Below are 19,012 nucleotides of genomic sequence, written 5' to 3' on the forward strand. Positions count from 1 at the left end.
TTACTTTATTTCCTCTATTCATTTATATATAAAGCTGTATAACATTTATCATATGACATTGTAATTATTTTTCCTACTGAAATTTGGATCCCTTAAGGCGAGGAATCTTATTTTTGTCCTATATCTCTGTTATTATTCCAGTGCCTCTGCTCTTTAAATGTTTATGTAATAAATAATATTGAGGGATGAAGTAGAATGGACATTGAACCCAAAGTAGAGTAAAGTGAGGGATTATGAACATCAATTGTTGATGTTGACAAGGATACAGAAAAAATTCTTGAAGCAAGAAGCTTCCTATACTGCTGAGGGTGTTGGAAGAAGAGAACGACAGTTTAAATCTCAAAAAAACAACAAAAAAGTCAATCTGATTGTCAAGGTTGTTTTTCCAAAATTGTGCTTAAAAACTCAACTGCCACAGACCACTTCAGGTTTTTTCCTCTCTTGGAACCCCCCTCCGTGCTCTTCTGGCTGGAGGTGTTTGACTCTAATAAATTAATCTTGCTTTTAAATCTCAAAGAAAAAAAAAAAAGAGTTACAGGCTGAAAGAAAAGCTCAGTGGAATCAAGAAGATCTTTAATTGACTCCTGGTGTCACGTACAGGGGAATGATAGATCTAATAAGAGCTGCTATTATTTGGTAGGTTTGTTAGCAGAGGCATTCTTTTTAAAGAAAAACAACAAAAAAAATTATTTGAAAGGCTGAGCAATGATGGTAGGGGTGGTGTGGGTTGGGGGACAGATGTGTTGCATCCACTAGTTCACTCTCCAAATAGCTATAATGGCCAGGGCTCTTCCAGGCTGAAGCCAGGAGCCCAGAACTCCATCTTGGTCTCCCACAAGTGTGGCCCATGTACTTGAACGGTCTTCTGCTTTCCCAGGCACAATAGTAGGGAGCTGGATAAGAAGCAGAATAGCTGGGACTCTGTTCTCTATTCAGCACTTACATATGAGATGCCAGCATTGCTGGCAGTGGCATAACCTGCTGTGCCACAATACCAGCACCAGCAGAGGCTTTCAAAAATTTTTTTTGAACTCTGATACACCACCAAGAGAAATTTATTTATTTTAGGATTTATTTTATTTGAAAGGCAGAATTAGATCTTCCATCCCCTGGTTCACTCCCCAAATGGCTGCAATGGCCAGGGCTGGGCTGATTGAAAACCAGAAGCTTATTTTGGAACTCCCACGTGGGTGCAGGGGCCCACGTACTTGGGCCATCTTCTGCTTTCTCAGGCACATTAGCAGGGAACTGGATCAGAATATAAGCAGTCAGGACTTGAATGAGCACCCACATGGGAATGTCAGCACTGCAGGTGGGGGCTTTACCCACTACACCACAGTGTTGACCCACACAATACTTTTTAGTGTACCTACAGTTTTTAAAAATTATGTATTTATTTATTGGGAAGGAAGAGTGACAGAGAAGGGGAAGAAGGGAGTAAAAAGGTAGAGAGGGAGAGACATTTTCCATCCACTGGTTCACTTCCCAAATGGTTACACCTGCCAGAGTGGGGCCAAACAGAACCAGGAACCCAGAACTCCATCCAGGTCTCCCATTCAGGTGATAGGGGCCAAGTACTTGGGCCATCTTCTGATATCTTCCCAGGTCATTAGCAGGGAGCTGAATCAAAACAGTTGCTGGAAACCTGAATTGGCACTCTGAAACGGGATGCAGATGTCACAAGTGACAGCTTAACCCACGTGCTACAACACTGGCAGCCCTTGTCTGCAAACTTTTGTCATTTTTATTTACTATTTATTTGAGAGGCAGAGAGAGAGAGAGAGAGCGTGCGCACAAGCAAGTGCTCTCCCCCAACGCCCCTAGCCTCTGGTTCCCTAACCCGATACCTGTAGCAGCCAGGGCTGTGCCCAGGGTTAGAACTGGCAACCCAGTCTAGGTCTCCCACTTGGATGGCAGGGACCTATACCTAAGTCATCACCATGGCCTTTCAGGGTCTGCATTGGCAGGAAGCCAGAACCGAGCCAGATTTGGGAATGAAAGCTAGGCACTCATAGGGATATGAGCATCAACTGGTAGGCCAAATGCCTGACCATGTGCCTGTGTTTTGAGTGTGATGTGTCATGTGAATTTAGGTAGATTTTCTTCTAAATGTGTGGTGGTTCTAGAAATGTTTTGGATTTTGGATTTTTATGTCAGGAAGGTCAACATGTATCTTTTTATACCTGCCACACACCCCTCCCAGGTTTATGGATGCAGAAACTGAAAAGCAAAAGTGCTAAGTTGTTTTCCTCCAAGGTCACATAGTCCCATAGATTCATTTAGTGTGGGATATTATCTAGGTATCAGAATGCAAGAAAGAACTTGAGAAATCCGTGTTGTGTTTTGTTTTGTTTTTGAAGATTTATTTATTGGTGCTGGCACCGTGGCATAGTGGGTAAAGCTGCCACCTATAGCACCAACATCCTGTATGGGTGCTGGTTTGTGTCCCGGCTACTCCTCTTTCAATTCAGCTCTCTGCTTATGGCCTGGGAAAGCAGTGGAAAATGGCCCAAGTGCTTGGGCCCTTACACCTGTGTGAGAGACATGGAAGAAGCTCCTGGCTTCGGATCAGCCCATTTGGGGCTGGATCTTTAAAAAAAAATTTATCTGATAGGGAGAGTTAGAGAGAAAAGTCTTCTTCCATCCGGTGGTTCACTTACCAAATGGCCACAATGGCAGTCTGGAGCCAGGAGCTTCTTCTGGTCTTGAAGCAAGAAGCAGGCGGGTGCAGAGGCCCAAGCACTTGGTTCATCCTCCACTGCTTTCCCAGGCCGTAAGCAGAGAGCTGGATCAAAAGAGGAGCAGCTGGGAGATAAACCAGTGCCTGGATGAGATGACAGCATGGAGGCTTAGCTCACTACACCACAGCGCCGGCCTTGGCCCAAGAGATTAGTTTCTGAAAATTTGATGTAAAAGGAATCACTAAAATACTCTCAAAAAATAGCTGAATAAAGACATTCATTCATTCTTTTACAGATGTTTATGAAACATCTACTATGGTCATCCAACCCACAACTGGAATTGTAAGGGGAATAGCGAATATTTTTGGATTGTAAACAGATGTATATTGAAACATAAAGGATGTACTAGGGTTATAAAGGATATAATAGGAAGTAATGGACGTTTAAGGTATTATCAAGGATCTTTTTTTCAATTTCAACACCTGGGAGATCTAAGTGAGTAATAATAGCTAAGGTTTATTTGCTACTTAAAATGTGCTGAGCATAGCTTTATGAATTTTATATTTATCCTGTTATTACTGTCAGTAAGTTCATAAGATAGGTACTGTTGTTTTCTACATTTTATAATTGAGGAAATCAAGGCACAAACAAGCTGAGAAAATTGCCAAAGTCATCTGGCCAGTAAGTGGAAGAGCCAATATTTGAACTTGAGTAGACCTGCTTTGGATAGAACCCATGATTTCAACTGTTGTACTGAGTCTTTAGAAAGATAGAAGACTTAAGTATACCTTACTGTTTTCTTATATCATGTTCTCTTCTGGAACAATTGTTGAATCTAAGTCAAAATATGCATAAGAAAATTTTGTAAGCATAAAATTAAGGGACAAAGTGACATCAGACAGTTGATGTCTGATTAAACACAGGTTTAGTAGGGTAACTGAAAAATAGTACTTCTGTATCTTCATGTTTCATATTAGTGTGTTTTATAGCTTAGTAGTTAATAAGCATAGGCTTTACAGTAAGACCTAGGTTCAAATTCCGGTTCATTCTTCCTAGTTTCATGAACTTGAGCAGATTAAAGGTCAATAAATGGAAGCTGTTGCTTGTTGTTGGTTCTGTGGTGATGGCTGCATTTCTTTGTCTTTTCTTGATCAGGTGGATTTGTTTAAAAAGAGTCTTCTGTTGATTCCTATTCACTTGGAAGTCCACTGGTCTCTCATTACTGTGACACTCTCTAATCGAATTATTTCATTCTACGATTCTCAAGGCATTCATTTTAAGTTTTGTGTAGAGGTAAGTTAATATGTTGCCTAATTTGTTCATTTATCTCATGATTAACCAAATAACATCATAGCTCTAGGTAGACCACCAGAAGCAGTACCGTGGAGGTGCTGTTGGCAGAGAAAAGGACTTCAGCAGGAATCCCCAGGTGGGGGGAGGTAGCTGTCCAAGATGAGAGGGGTCTGAGATACATGCTCTATTTGTATTTTATCAGATGCAAATTATCTTTGCTTTCCCCTTAAGATTGCATTATGAATGTGTTCAGAAATTATTCTCATCATTTTCTCTTGGAGCTAAAATTGGCTTGTAACTTCAAAATATGTTCTGTACGGGGCTGGTGCTGTGGCATAGCGGGTAAAGCCGCTGCCTGCAGTGCCAGCATCCCATATGGGTGTCCATTCATGTTCTGGCTGCTCTACTTCCAATCCAGCTCTCTGCTATGGCCTGGGAAAGCAGTACAAGATGGCCCAAGTCCTTGGGACCCTGTACCCATGTGGCAGAACCAGAGGAGAATCCTGGCTCCTGGCTTTGGATTGGCACAGCTCCAGCCATTGTGGCCAGTTGGGGAGTGAACCAGTGGATGGAGGACCTCTCTCTCTCTCTCTGCCTCTCCTCCTCTCTCTGTGTAACTCTGACTTTCAAGTAAATAAATAAAATTTTTTTTTTTTTTTGACAGGCAGAGTGGACAGTGAGGGAGAGAGACAGAGAGAAAGGTCTTCCTTTGCCGTTGGTTCACCCTCCAATGGCCGCCGCGGCCGGCGCGCTGCGGCCGGCGCACCGCGCTGATCCGATGGCAGGAGCCAGGAGCCAGGTGCTTTTCCTGGTCTCCCATGGGGTGCAGGGCCCAAGCACCTGGGCCATCCTCCACTGCACTCCCTAGCCACAGCAGAGGGCTGGCCTGGAAGAGGGGCAACCGGGACAGAATCCGGCGCCCCGACCGGGACTAGAACCCGGTGTGCCGGCGCCGCTAGGCGGGGGATTAGCCTAGTGAGCCGCGGCGCCGGCCTATTTTTTAAAAAAATGTAGAATAAACTATAACCCAAGAGAATGAAAAGAAATTGGAATAGATGGAAAGACTGCATATTGGGGGAAAAATTCTCTCCAAAGAAATATATACTGGGCCGGCGCCGCGGCTCACTAGGCTAATCCTCCGCCTAGCGGCGCCGGCACACCGGGTTCTAGTCCCGGTCGGGGCGCCGGATTCTGTCCCGGTTGCCCCTCTTCCAGGCCAGCCCTCTGCTGTGGCCAGGGAGTGCAGTGGAGGATGGCCCAGGTGCTTGGGCCCTGCACCCCATGGGAGACCAGGAAAAGCACCTGGCTCCTGGCTCCTGCCATCGGATCAGCGCGGTGCGCCGGCCGCAGCGCGCCGGCCGCGGCGGCCATTGGAGGGTGAACCAACGGCAAAAGGAAGACCTTTCTCTCTGCCTCTCTCTCTCACTGTCCACTCTGCCTGTCAAAAAAAAAAAAAAAAAAAAAAAAAAAAAGATATACTGATTTCATCCTAATTAATTTCTCAACAAGACTTCCACTGGAACCTAATAAACACCTTCTAGAATTCATTTTGTATAATATGTGTGCTCAACAGCTAAAAAAAAAGGAGTATCAAACCATGTTACAAAGTTTTTGTCATTAAAACTGCACTTATATTAGCTTAGGAATGGACAAGTAGATTAGTAGAAAAGCATAAACAGAAGTAAGTCAGGTATATATGAGAATTTGGTATGTGGTCATGGTAGGAAGACAAGTTATTTAGTTACAGCACTGGGAAAATTAGCTGTCTGTTTGGAGATTATAAGTTCGTTCTTCATACTACATAAAAACAAATTTCAGATGGAATAAAGACCTAAACATAAAACACAAAACTGTAAAAATATTTGAAAAAATATGGAAGATGCTGTACTTTTTCTTAAATATTTATTTGAAAGGCAGAGTTACAGAGAGGCGGAGAGAGAGAGAGAGATCTTCCATCTGCTGGTTCATTCCCCAAATGGCTGCAGTGGCCAGGCCTGGACCAGGAGCTAGGATCTTCAACCTAGTATCCCATGTGGGTTCAGGGGCCCAAGTTCTTGGGCCATGTTCTTCTTTCCCAGGTGCATTAGCAGGGAGCTGTATCAGATGTGGATCAGCCAAGACTTGAACTGGTGCCCATCTTGGATGCCAGTGCTACAGGCAATGGCTTTACCTGCCACGCCACGGTACTGGTCCCTAGTGCTATATTCTTTTTTTTTTTTTAAGATTTATTTTATTTATTTGAAACTCAGAGTTACACACAGAGAGAGAGAGAGGTCATCCATTCGTTCGTTGACTACCCAGATACCGCAACAAATGGAGCTGTGCTGATCCAAAGCTAGGAGCCAGGAACTTCTTCCAGGTCTCCCACGTGGGTGCAGGGGCCCAAGGACTTGGGCCATCTTCTGCTGCTATCCCAGGCCATAGCAGGGAGCTAGATTGGAAGAGCAGCATCTGGGACTAGAACTGGTACCCATATGGGATGCCTGCGCTTCAGGCCAGGGCTTTAACCCACTGCGCCACAGCGCCAGCCCCAGGCTGTATTCTTAAGAAGCAGCAGTAGCATTCTTGGAGTAAGGAATTCCTTCTTATATAGGAAGAATGAAACAAAAAAGATACACAGAATAGTTTGGTAGATTTATTTATTTATTTTATTTTATTTTTTGACAGGCAGAGTGGACAGTGAGAGAGAGACAGAGAGAAAGGTCTTCCTTTGCCGTTGGTTCACCCTCCAGTGGCCGCCGCGGCCAGCGCGCTGCGGCCGGCGCACCGCGCTGATCCGATGGCAGGAGCCAGGAGCCAGGTGCTTTTCCTGGTCTCCCATGGGGTGCAGGGCCCAAGCACCTGGGCCATCCTCCACTGCACTCCCTGGCCACAGCAGAGAGCTGGCCTGGAAGAGGGGCAACCGGGACAGAATCCAGCGCCCTGACCGGGACAAGAACCCGGTGTGCCGGCGCCTAGCTAGGCGGAGGATTAGCCTAGTGAGCCGCAGCGCCGGCCTAGTTTGGTAGATTTAGCCATATCATTATTTAAAAGTGTATATCAGCCAGCACTGTGGCTCAATAGGCTAATCCTCCACCTTGTGGCGCCGGCACCCCGGGTTCTAATCCCAGTCAGGGCACTGGATTCTGTCCCGGTTGCTCCTCTTCCAGGCCAGCTCTCTGCTGTGGCCCGGGAGTGCAGTGGAGGATGGCTCAAGTGCTTGGGCCCTGTACCCCATGGGAGGGAGACCAGGAGAAGCACCTGGCTCCTGCCATCGGATCAGCGCGGTGTGCCAGCGTCAGCGCACTGGCCGCAGCGGCCATTGGAAGGTGAACCAATGGCAAAAGGAAGACCTTTCTCTCTGTCTTCCCTCTCTCTGTCTACTCTGCCTGTCAAAAAAAAAAAAAAAAAAAAAAAACTATGTCATAAATTAGAAGACAAATGAAAGATTTGGGGAATATGTCTGTGATATATATAATACTGTGCAGAATACACAATGAACTCCTACAAATAAATAAGGGGGAAAGTGGGCCTAACAGAAATGGTCAAAGGATAATACAAATAATTTTGAGGAAAAACGCATATAATCATTAAACATGTAGAGAGATGTTGAGTCTCACTAGAAGTAACAGAAATGCAAATTAAAACTACATCATGGTTTCATTTTTTGCCCATGATATGTGAAAAAGTTTGATATATAGGTGTAAGGAAATGGGTATTTTCATATTTTCTGATGGGATCTATAAATTCTTACAGTTACTTGGGGACACTTGGCATTCTAATATGTTCTAAGTGCCTTATAATTGAAATGATGCATTTCTTCTTGCAAACCAGATCTATCTCTTAGTATTTACGCCATAAATATGCTTCCGTGTTGGCCAGTGTTGTGGCATAGCAGTTAAGCCTCTGCCTGCGATGCCCACATCCTTTATGGCACCAGTTCTAGATCTAGCTGCTTTGCTTTTGATCCAGTTCCCTGCTCATGCGCCTGGGAAGCAGCAGATGGCCCATGTGCTTGGGCCCCTGGCATCCACATTGGAGATCTGGAAGAAACTCTGGGCTCCTGGCCTCGGCCCTGGCTGTTATGGCCACTTGAGGAGTGAACCAGTTCATGGGAGATCTCTCTGTTTCTATCTGTGTCTCCATCTCTCTCTGTAACTCTGCCTTTCCAATAATTAAAAAATAACTCTTCTAAAAAAGAATGCTTCCATATGCACACAAGGATGGACACGTACCTGGTTATTCATTGCAGCATCACTTCAACAGTGAAAAATAAAACCTAAATTTGTTCTTTTTTTTTGTGGACAGGCAGAGTGGACAGTGAGAGAGAGAGACAGAGAGAAAGGTCTTCCTTTTGCCGTTGGTTCACCCCCCAATGGCCGCTGCAGCCGGCATACCGCGCTGATCCGATGGCAGGAGCCAGGTACTTCTCCTGGTCTCCCATGAGGGTGCAGGGCCCAAGGACCTGGGCCATCCTCCACTGCACTCCCGGGCTACAGCAGAGAGCTGGCCTGGAAGAGGAGCAACCGGGACAGAATCCGGCACCCCAACCGGGACTAGAACCTGGTGTGCTGGTGCTGCAGGCAGAGGATTAGCCTATCGAGCCGCAGTGCCAGCCCTAAGTTTAGTTCTATCAAAATACTAGCTAAATGCACTTTAGTGTATCCATTACTAAGATGACCATAACAGTTAAATGGAATATAATGGATCTCCCATGTTCTAAAGTAGAAAGAGGTCCAAGAAATAACTGAGCTTTAAACCAATTGCAGAATGATTCAGTGTAATACAGTTATGGAAAAAATACATGTATGAATACATGTCTGTATGTATTTATACAAATATACACTCCTGTGTTGTGTACATGCGCATATATATGTATTTTCAAATAAAAAGTTGGGATGGATGCTTGCCATTTTGATATCAGTGATTACCTTGAAGGGTAAATGTGAAAAGAAGTACAGCTACTAGTAAAGGGTGTTTATCAACATTTGGGATATTACATAATTAATTTTTAAAAGATTTATTTATTAATTTGAAAGAGAGGGAGAGACTTAGATCTGCTGGTTCACTCCCCAAGTGGCTTCAATGGCCAGGCTGAAGCCAGGAGTTTCATGTAAGGTCTCCCACATAGGTTGTGGGGCCTGGGTCATCTGCTTTTCCAAGGCCATCATTAGGGAGCTGGGTCAGAAGTAGAGCTGCCAGGACTTGAACTGGTTCCTATATGACATGCTGGCATTGTAGGTGGCAGCTTTACCCACTATGCTGTGTTAGCTTTGCATAATTAATTTTTAAAATTTTAATTAATTATTTGAGCAGAGAGAGAGCCAGCCAAAAGATATCTTCCGTTTGCTGGGTCATTCCCCTAATGTCTGCAACAGCTGAAACTAAGCCAGGCCAAAGCCAGGAGCTGGGAATTCAATCCAGATCTCCCATGTGTGTGGCAGAGACCCAACTGCTTGAGCCATCACTATTTCCTCTTCGGTTGTGCATCATCAGGAAGCTGCAGTTGGAGTGGAGCTAGAACTGATTGCCAGGAACTTTGATAGGGACTGTGGGTGTTGCAACTAGTGGATGAGCCATAAATCCACCCACCCATTCCTATTGTTAAAAATTACATTTTAAAACTTAGTGTCAAAAAGCTAATGGCAAGGAAAATCAAGTTTTTGAAATCCAAATTTTTGGTTCTAAGAAATCCAGAGGGAAAAAATGAGGAATCCTCCTTGGCCTAGAGTTCTCTAACTCCGGCCCAGAAGAAGTGGTAAATATCAGGTGTAACTGTGTTTTCTAGTTCACTTCCTTTAATGCCCAGCATGTCTCAAAACCAACATATTCTCCCGCTTGCCAGAGCCTGCCGATGTTGTCTTTTCCCTGGACAATTCTGAGAGACAAGCAAGTATAGCTGTATTAGTGCTTTCAAGAATCAGATTCTGACAGGCAGAGGAGGGCCAAGTGTGTTAGGAAAATCATTTCATCTAGGAAATACTTACTGGTCCTCTGCTTTGTGTCAGACAATAATCCCAGGGAGTCAGGGAAGGGCTAGACAGACATTTGCTTTCATGTATTAAATGATGGTTAAACAGAATTTTGTTTATAAAGCATGCATTTGAGAGGCCTGTAGTGTGGTGCAGGAGGGTAAGCTGGTGCTTACAAAACTGGCATCCCATATTAGAGCAGTGGTTCAAGTTCTGGCCGCTCTGCTTCCAATCCAGCTTCCTGCTTACGTGCTTGGGAAGGCAGCACATGATGGCCTAAGTGCTTTGTCCCCTGCCACCCACATGGGATACCAGGATGGAGTTCTGGCTCCTGGCTTCAGCCTAGTCCAGCTTTGTCTGCTATGGCCTTTTGGGGAATGAACCAGCAGATGGGAGATCTCTCTCTGTCTGTCTGTCTGTCTGTCTCTCTCGCTCTCTCTCTGTGTCTTTCCCTTTCTCCCTGTTTCTCTTCTCTTTATGATGTTCTGTCTTTTAGATAGATAGATGGGAAGGAAGGAGGGAGGGAAAGAGAAAGGATGGAAGGATATTTTTTTAAAACCAGGAAGTTGGTTTCCAAGTCAATGCTGGATTACTGGGGGCCTAGTCTTCTGAGTCATTGAAAAGTTCCTCTTCTGAAATTTCGTCCAAACCCTCCTGCAGAGGTCTTACCTTTTAAGCAGAATTACAATTGGCTTGATAATTTTGCACATTTGCAAAGACACTAAGAGCAGACTTTGTTTTGGTAATAACTAAAAGTCATTTAGAACCAAGTACAGTCTATTCAGGCAGATGGGATTAGAAACTTGTTTTAATGGGATTTAGGAGTCAAAAGTGGCTGTGAGAGCTGGGAGCCTATATCTCCAAAGAGTTGATGAAAATGTTTTAAACAATCACCAGACAAATGTGTAGATTCCATGAATGCAGGGATAGCCACTTTATTCAGTGTGTCCCCGGCACTTGACACATTATATATAGATGTTTAGTAAATATTGAATGTAGTTGACCATTTTAAGGAACAGCCTTCTTTGCCTATATTTTATTTATGAATTTACATATATACAAAGAGATTGAAGGCATGAGGGAAATTATGAAACTCCAAATTCTTTACTACATACTCTGCCCGATTCTGGGGCCGTAGCTCCTCCTTTGCTTCTGTCTGCTGTGGGCAGGTTCCATTTTTCACTGATGGAACACAGCATCTGTGTTGTGGTTTCTTTTTAACCAGAATATAAGAAAGTATTTGCTGACTGAAGCCAGAGAAAAAAATAGACCTGAATTTCTTCAGGGTTGGCAGACTGCTGTTACGAAGGTAAGTATGTGATGCAAATGAAACCCAGGCATTTCCAGGGCATGGAGTGACACAAGGGGTGGGTTGCCTGAAGAGCTTTTGAAGACTGGTGACAAAGATACCAAGGAGAGTCTGAAGGCTTCAGTGAGGCAGTGGAGAATAAACCTCCCATTAGTGTTCATTATCTGGCTGCTCAATTTCCCAGTGCTTGCTGGTAATAAATAACTTCATTCATTTTATATCTGGGCAGCTGCTAATGATGAGGTTGCTATACTAAAGAAAAGTTGATTTTTTTATGGGTGCCACTTGCCTCTTGCTTCATGGCTCTTAATTCTAGCCGACTCATAGACCCAGGGACATGCCAAAATGACTACTTGAATCCACTGAGGAAGCAAAGCAAGCATATGGGGAAGAGCTTCAGTCTAAGCACAGTCTGGATGCAGCACCGTGATTGGCCTGTGGACAATAAAGCTGTGTATGAGGCAGATGCCTCTGCCTAACCTCTTAATCTTGTCATGAATGCCAGTTTCTTCAATTTTATGGTTGGTGCTGTATTATTTTCATAGTATTTTTGTGTCATTTAGGTTGAAGCCTTGCTTTTATTCTGTAGGTAAGGAAACTGAACATATAGGTCCTGGAATGGAGATCTCTGGGTCAGCGACAACATTATAGGCAGGGTCTTAAAACAAACCTTTCACCCAAACCATGATGCATAAGATTTATTACTTCACCCTTGAACTAAACCAAATATTAAATTCTAAAATTAAGCTTATGTTTTATGAGGAACCTGGTAAAGTAGTTCAAACCAGACCCGAAGCTGGAAACTTTCCGAATGTACCTAACTAGAATACTTGGGTATTCTGGACTCAGTCAGGGTTGTTCACATTCCCACTTTAGGCACAATCAAAAACTGGTTCTTTTGGAAACAGTTTGCCTTTGATTTCTCTCAAACAACAGGACATAGTTGAGTGATATGAGGTGAAAAATCAAGATAACTAAGAGTTTTTACCACCTAAATACTCAGAATCCAAGCATATTTTCTGACCCACAGTTCCATCTTGATTCCATTACCGTTGAATTGATATTAATTATCCAAATGGATGTTTTTAAAATTTTTTTTTTTTTTTTGGTTTCTCATTTCCTGCTTTTAGCTAAAATGTTGTTTTATAAATCACAGTTCCCACTTGATGGCTCTCTTCACGTAGATAGATGCCTCCATAAAATTAGATGCTTAAGATCTAGAGGTGTAATAGATGACAAAGAATTTTCCATCTTGTGTTCATTTTTCCATAAAATTTTTTTCTTATATGAACAGTATTTAATATTACCATAATTACCATTTTGTTTTTCCCTTAGTGTATTCCACAACAGAAGAATGACAGTGACTGTGGAGTCTTTGTGCTCCAGGTAAAGAAATACTTTTCCTGCAATTTACAATGTATAAATTAAATTTGGGGGATTTAGAGGAGAGATGGTGATCCATGTATGTGGACATGATTCTAGATGCAGGCAGAGGATGCTTTTTTTCTCTCTCTGTTGCTGAGAAGTAGTAGTTTCTGCATTCTCAGATGTTATCATTGGAGGAACTGTCTCCTAAGGCCAAGGGCAAACAACGGATAATTATCTTTCTCAGGGGTTATGAATACCTATACTGGAGACTGACATGAATTTGTCTGTGTCACAGACCATTGGCATCTGCAGTGATTTTTTAACTTTTTTTTTTTTTTTTTTTTTTGACAGGCAGAGTGGACAGTGAGAGAGAAAGACAGAGAGAAAGGTCTTCCTTTGCCGTTGGTTCACCCTCCAATGGCCGCCGCGCTGCGGCCGGCACACCGCGCTGATCCGATGGCAGGAGCCAGGTACTTATCCTGGTCTCCCATGGGGTGCAGGGCCCAAGGCCTTGGGCCATCCTCCACTGCACTCCCTGGCCACAGCAGAGAGCTGGCCTGGAAGAGGGGCAACCGGGACAGAATCCGGCGCCCCGACTGGGACTAGAACCCAGTGTGCCGGCGCCGTAAGGCGGAGGATTAGCCTAGTGAGCCGCGGTGCCGGCCTGATTTTTTAACTTTTTAAAATCTTTGGTTGGCTGGTGCCATGGCTCACTAGGCTAATCCTCTGCCTGCGGCGCCGGCACACCAGGTTCTAGTCCTGGTTGGGGAGCTGGATTCTGTCCCGGTTGCTCGTCTTCCTGGTCCAGCTCTCTGCTGTGGCTCGGGAGTGCAGTGGAGGATGGCCCAGGTCCTTGGGCCCTGCACCCTCATGAGAGACCAGGAGAAGCACCTGGCTCCTGGCTTTGGATTGGCATGGTGCGGTGGCCATTGGGGGGTGAACCAATGGAAAAAAAGGAAGACCTTTCTCTCTCTCTCTCTCTCTCTCTCACTGTCCACTCTGCCTGTCCAAAAATAAATAAATAAATAAATAAATAAATAAAACAAACTTTGGCGTGCAACCTATGGATCTTTGACATAATTAGATTTTAAATAAGGGCCACATTCAAAAGCTGTCATCTCATGCTCTAGATCTCCTGAGAGGACTAAAAGGGCTATTAAAAATATCAGTTATACATATTTTTCCCTTTTTTGACAGGCAGAGTTAGAGACACAGAGAAAGGTCTTCCTTCCATTGGTTCACCCCCCCATTTTTTATCAAGAATATTTTATACTTCCACCCTTAATCAAGTGGCAGTTCCACATGGTTCACCTAATAGTGTGTCCATGTGGAAATCTTGATTACAAAAGGGATATTGAATTGATCGAAAGGAATTTAGCCTTAATAATTTGGCAATTTGAGCACTGGTGGTTTTGACACTTATGTTTTCTTTTAGTGACTTAACTGTTTGATCTGTCAAAGACTGGATAAAGATAATGACTAGGATAGTGTTAATGTCGTTTCCCCATTGGAACGGCAAGAGATTCTAAAGGTCAGATTATTGTATCTGTTTTAGGGATCTGAATTTTACAGATTGGTGAACATATTTCTCAGATGGCAGCATTAGCACAAACTTGAGAGGTAGAGGGTTTTACAGTTCAGTCAGTACTGCACTGCATGGGATCTGCATGCAGCGGTTTATTTCTGCAGGGGTGCTCGCAGGACACTGCAACAGAAAAAAACTTGTAACTCATGAATTTAGAGACTTCAAAGATCTTGGACCTTAGGGTCCATTCACATACCCTACCAATGTACTAAGTGTTTCCCACTTAGCAGCCATGTTAGGTCTGGCTATATTCTCAGCAGGTTGTACTTTGGCTGCTGTTTTCACAGGATTGTTTTCCCAGATTGGGTCAGGGAGGGGAGTTTCTAGCCATGTACCTGCAAGTAAATATTTTAAAACATTATGTTTTTTACAAGTTTCAACAAACTTTAATGAGATGCTGCCTTAGATTCTGTTAGGCCTGCATCTAGTAAAACATACTGGACTGGCAAACCAGTCCACACGCCACTTAAGTGTCTCTGGGACCTTTGCAGTACTGCAAGTGCCTCGCCTTAGAGCAGCCTTTCCAGTTTTCCCAAGAAGATATGCCTCGGGTCCGGAAGCGGATTTATAAGGAGCTGTGTGAGTGCCGGCTCATGGACTGAAACTCAGCAAGGACTTTGGGAAGTCTGGCCACATTGGAGCAGATGGTTTGTTACTTGAATCTCCAAACACTTATTTGAATTTTTACAGATATTTCAGATCAGTGGTGTTGAGCCACTATTGTTACCTCAAATTTATTTTTTGCCCTTATTCATTTCTCCAGCTATACCATGTACTATTTTTTAATGTTCAGTTTGGTTTCATTTTTAATTTTATGGATTCCGCGCGTCCCCCCCCATATTTAATATTTATTATCCAAACGCATGCATATAGACAGAGCATGCAGTGAAGAGTATTAAAAAAGCCTAGTAGATTTGGTGCAGCTTTTGAAACTAGTTAGACATGAACTGAATACAGGTTTAAAATTTAATCCCAAAACCTAAAAATGCAAGATGTTTTTGATATAATTTAACTCTGTAGTAGACGTTCCCTGGGGCATAAAGGGTAGCCAGGAGTGGTTTTGACAACGCCAGTCCTGTTTTACTTTTACCAGGAGCACCTTTCACTGACTTCTCTCTCCTAGTGAATCCTAGAGAGATGCATTCCTTTTGAAGGGTGAAATGGAAGTGACTATAAACTGATGGTGTGTTCTGTTTATGGAAGTACACTTGGAAGCACAGTGCCTGCTTTGGGAAGCATTAAGTAAGGTATGAGAAAAAGATAGTGACCGTGTGGGCCAGTTATCTGAAGTCAAATTTCAAGAATTATCAAACACAGCCTAAATTGCATCAAGACTTTGGCGAAGACATTGAATTGCCTGGATTTTTCTGGTTTTTGACCTGTTAAAAAAAAATCTTATCCATCAAATCAGTGGTCTAATGAGAATTCAGCCTCTCTAGGAGTAATTTTGAAATTGTCACTTCCTTGGTTTCCACTGCAGAAAATTACAATTTATCAGGGTCTCAGAAATGTGAATATCCAACATTGAAGACTGATTTCAGGTCTTTGCAGGTGGGATGAGAATAAAGAAAGTAATAGAGTACAGTAAATGTCCCCTTGTCTTCAGCCATGTCAGCAACGTGGGAGGCACGCTTGGCTTCTGCGTGACCGGCCCAGCACTCCAGCACAGGGATTTTCATCTTTTCTACTGAACCTATCTGGGGAAAGGCTGTAAAGTGGCCCTGACCTTCCACTTAACTGCATCAGCATTAAAGTAATGGATCTTAAATCATTAATGTGGCCTTTTATGACGTATTTTTAAAAGAAAGGAAATAAGGAAAGAAGTATATTAAACCCATTCAGTTACCTTTTCTGAACTGGGTGTGGGGGGCAACAAATGTGTACAAAAGAAACCAGAAGCTTTTTCAGAAAAACAAGCAGGTGTACAGCAGAAGATAAATCTGTTTAGGCATGAGAAGTGTTGAAAAAGCTGAGATGTTTAGTTGAATTTGGCCCTGAGGGACAGCTGGGAAAGGCTGACTGCCAGCAGCTGAGGGCTGAGTCAGATCATGTGTACACAGTGTTCTTCACACCAGTGCTGACCCTGGGAAACAGCCCCCGCGCCTCTCTGGAGTGCTCCAGACCAAGCTCTTAGCATGGAACTGGGTCAGTATTTCTTACTATGCTTCAGGTGATTAAAAAGACTGAGAGTAGAGGCACTTCATGCTGCTACTGGCAGGGTTGTGTCAGCATTGGGAAAGATGACATTTTAAAGTGAGGAAGATGTTTTCCTGAGGTTTCCAGACATAATTGTGCAAAACAGATTTTTCAAAATTTGTTTGCAAGACACCTGCCTCTCATTCTGACCTCCAGACCCCAGGCTATTACCAAAGTAGCCAGTAACATGGCTCTGGATACGAAATGTCTTGTTATTTCAAAGTGAGCCGGTAACTCACTTCCCCACTGACAGCCCAGCCATACCAGAGACTGAATTGTGTTCCTGCCAGAGTTTTAAAGCCCAGAGCTTGAGTTGCCATTTCCTTCAGTGTGAGAAATGCGTGTCACGTTAGCACTGAGCCTGCAGGGATGAGCATAGTGACCCTTACGTGAGCTCTCCAAGTGCAGTTACTTTTTCACTTCCAGCTTAATTGGGCACCTTAACGTGTGATGCCCAGCATGGTTTAACCTAAACATTGAGTATTTTGAAAGTCTGTTTTACAAGTGTTTGTCATTTATGAAACTTGGTTTCAGCACAAATAGTTGCTTTCCTCTCTCTTCTTGTAATTAGGTATAAACCTCTATTTAGCTCAAGTCCTAAATAGGATGTCTTTTGTCTTGATGTTTGCAATAATTGCTTCCTGCAATAAAGGTATTTTTGAAATAACCCCTGGCTGTTGGTGAAAAAGACAGGCATTGCTTTACTGTTATCAGCTTGGCACTGAATTGTTTGGGTGCCCACAAGGTAGGCAGCCATTACACTTTTGGGGTTGAATGCAGGGCTTGTACAAACTAAAAGCTGCTTATGAAGGCTTTCAACAAGTTGCCCAATCCTATGAGCAAACTTACCAGGCTATATAGTCGCTTCTTTTCCAGTGGCCGTTCTTTTGTTAAAACAATAGCAATGAACATAGGGTTTAAGTCAACTTTTAGTTAAGTTCACTTATAGAGAGCCAACTTTCAGTTAGCTTCATTAAAGATAGAAAAGAAGCGATTGCTGCTATTAATCCCCCAAACCCCATTTCTGGCTTTTGCATTGTATTTTCTGCTTAGTGTTGAATATGAGTGACACGGTCATCTTGGATTTGCAGTTGGAATAAAACAGTAACAGACCTAATGGTTCATAGCCAACACTAGCCTAATCTAAGTTGCCCTTTTTTCTCTACACTTGTGGTTCACTGCTTCCCTGGGTTAGAAGTAATGGGGGGGGAGGGTCTGTGGGGTATCAGTCCCTTCAGGCAAGAAAAAGTGTATTAACAGTGTGAATTAGATACACTTATTACCTGCTCTGCTTAACTTATGTTAAGAAACCAAGTTAATTAGCAGTTACAAAGTACATACATTATGTGCTAGGCTCTGCCTCCTGGCCTGAAGAGGACTTAAGGAAAACCATCAAAGTGCTAATTGTATTGGGTGTTACAAAAGCGGATCTAGACAGGTTGTTCACTTAAATGGTACCTGTTGGTCAGAAAAAATTTATTTAAAAGATTATGATCATGTAAAATTACAATACTCAACCCTTCTAGCAAAGTATTTTTTTGAAAAATAAATGCCTTTATAAACTTGTGTTCTCTGTGTTGAATAACATGTACTATTTGTGGAGGAGTAATTATTCCCAGTGATAGTCCAGTAAAGAGAAGGCTCACTGAAGTGCAGCGAATGGTGTAGGCCCTTCGCAGCCTACCCTTAGAGCAGCACTGTCCAACAGAATCTTCTCTAGTGATGGCAATGTTCCATATTTTTGTCCCAACTACAGCCACTAGCCCCATGTGACTAATGAGCTTTTAGCTATGGTTAGTGTGAATAAGGAAGTGAACGTTTAACTTTATTTTCCTTAAATAGCTACCAGTGGTTAGCTACCATAATGGGTGGCACAGCTCTAAAGCCATTCTCAAGCTTCTCACTTTAACTAATAATGAATAATAGGGACCAAGTAAGTTTACAGGTTTTCAGTCTAGCCAGATCTGACATTTCACCTAATCGCATTCCCTACTTAGTATACATGTCTGAATTTTCACTTTGACCGATTAAAAGTGAGAGAAACAGCAAAGTGGGTGCAATGCAGACTGTCATAGTTAGCATCCTCAAGCCCAAGAAACATGAGGTCCTCTTAATTTCCCCTCCTCTTTAATCATCCCAAAGCATGATTTCTGGAAGACTTATTCTATCATTAGACAAGTTTGCTTGGTGCATCTTTTATCTTTTTCACAGCAAGTCCAAGTTTTCAAATAAAATCATAACTAGTTGCAAGTGTCAAATCAAAATGGATGTACAAATTACACATTATTCATAGATTCCCCTTAAAAGTCACTCATAGTTTAAGGGAGTTCAAGAACATGTCCTCCTCTGTAGGCAATGAGACAGAGACAGTAAGTTGGCCCAACTTTATTAAAATCTGTGACAGAAGACACAATTCAGGTAGGAGCCACTGTCTTAGATTTCTACAGGCCTAAAAACCAAACTTATGTTTTACTACAAAAATATATAAAACATTTGGTTCAAACTACAGTGTAAGAAAATGAACAATGTATCCTCATTAAATTGTGAAATTTTTTTAAGATTTATTTATTTGAAAGGCAGAGTTTGAGAGGCAGAAGCAGAGAGAAAGAGGGAGGGAATGGGAGAGAGG

At 43.0% G+C, this 19,012-nt stretch overlaps 1 protein-coding gene across 12 annotated transcripts in view; it reads left to right on the forward strand.

Annotated features, from left to right (window-relative positions):
- Window positions 1-19,012, forward strand: part of SENP5 (SUMO specific peptidase 5) — a 52,674-nt gene that overhangs the window by 24,789 nt on the left and 8,873 nt on the right. For 5 of the 12 annotated variants that reach the window (XM_070072310.1, XM_002716529.5, XM_070072312.1 and 2 more), the window contains 4 exons: window positions 3,837-3,974; window positions 11,151-11,234; window positions 12,570-12,620; window positions 14,679-17,949. In XM_070072310.1, the coding sequence (XP_069928411.1) occupies window positions 3,837-3,974; window positions 11,151-11,234; window positions 12,570-12,620; window positions 14,679-14,789 (384 nt within the window). In that variant the 3' untranslated portion in view covers window positions 14,790-17,949. Of the gene's footprint in view, window positions 1-3,836; window positions 3,975-11,150; window positions 11,235-12,569; window positions 12,621-14,678; window positions 17,950-19,012 lie in introns of those variants that run through there. The other 7 variants (XM_051818946.2, XM_051818947.2, XM_070072309.1 and 4 more) reach the window with 3 other exon arrangements.

This window comes from Oryctolagus cuniculus, chromosome 4 (genome assembly GCF_964237555.1).
Source record: "Oryctolagus cuniculus chromosome 4, mOryCun1.1, whole genome shotgun sequence".
Classification (NCBI taxonomy): Eukaryota; Metazoa; Chordata; class Mammalia; order Lagomorpha; family Leporidae; genus Oryctolagus; species Oryctolagus cuniculus.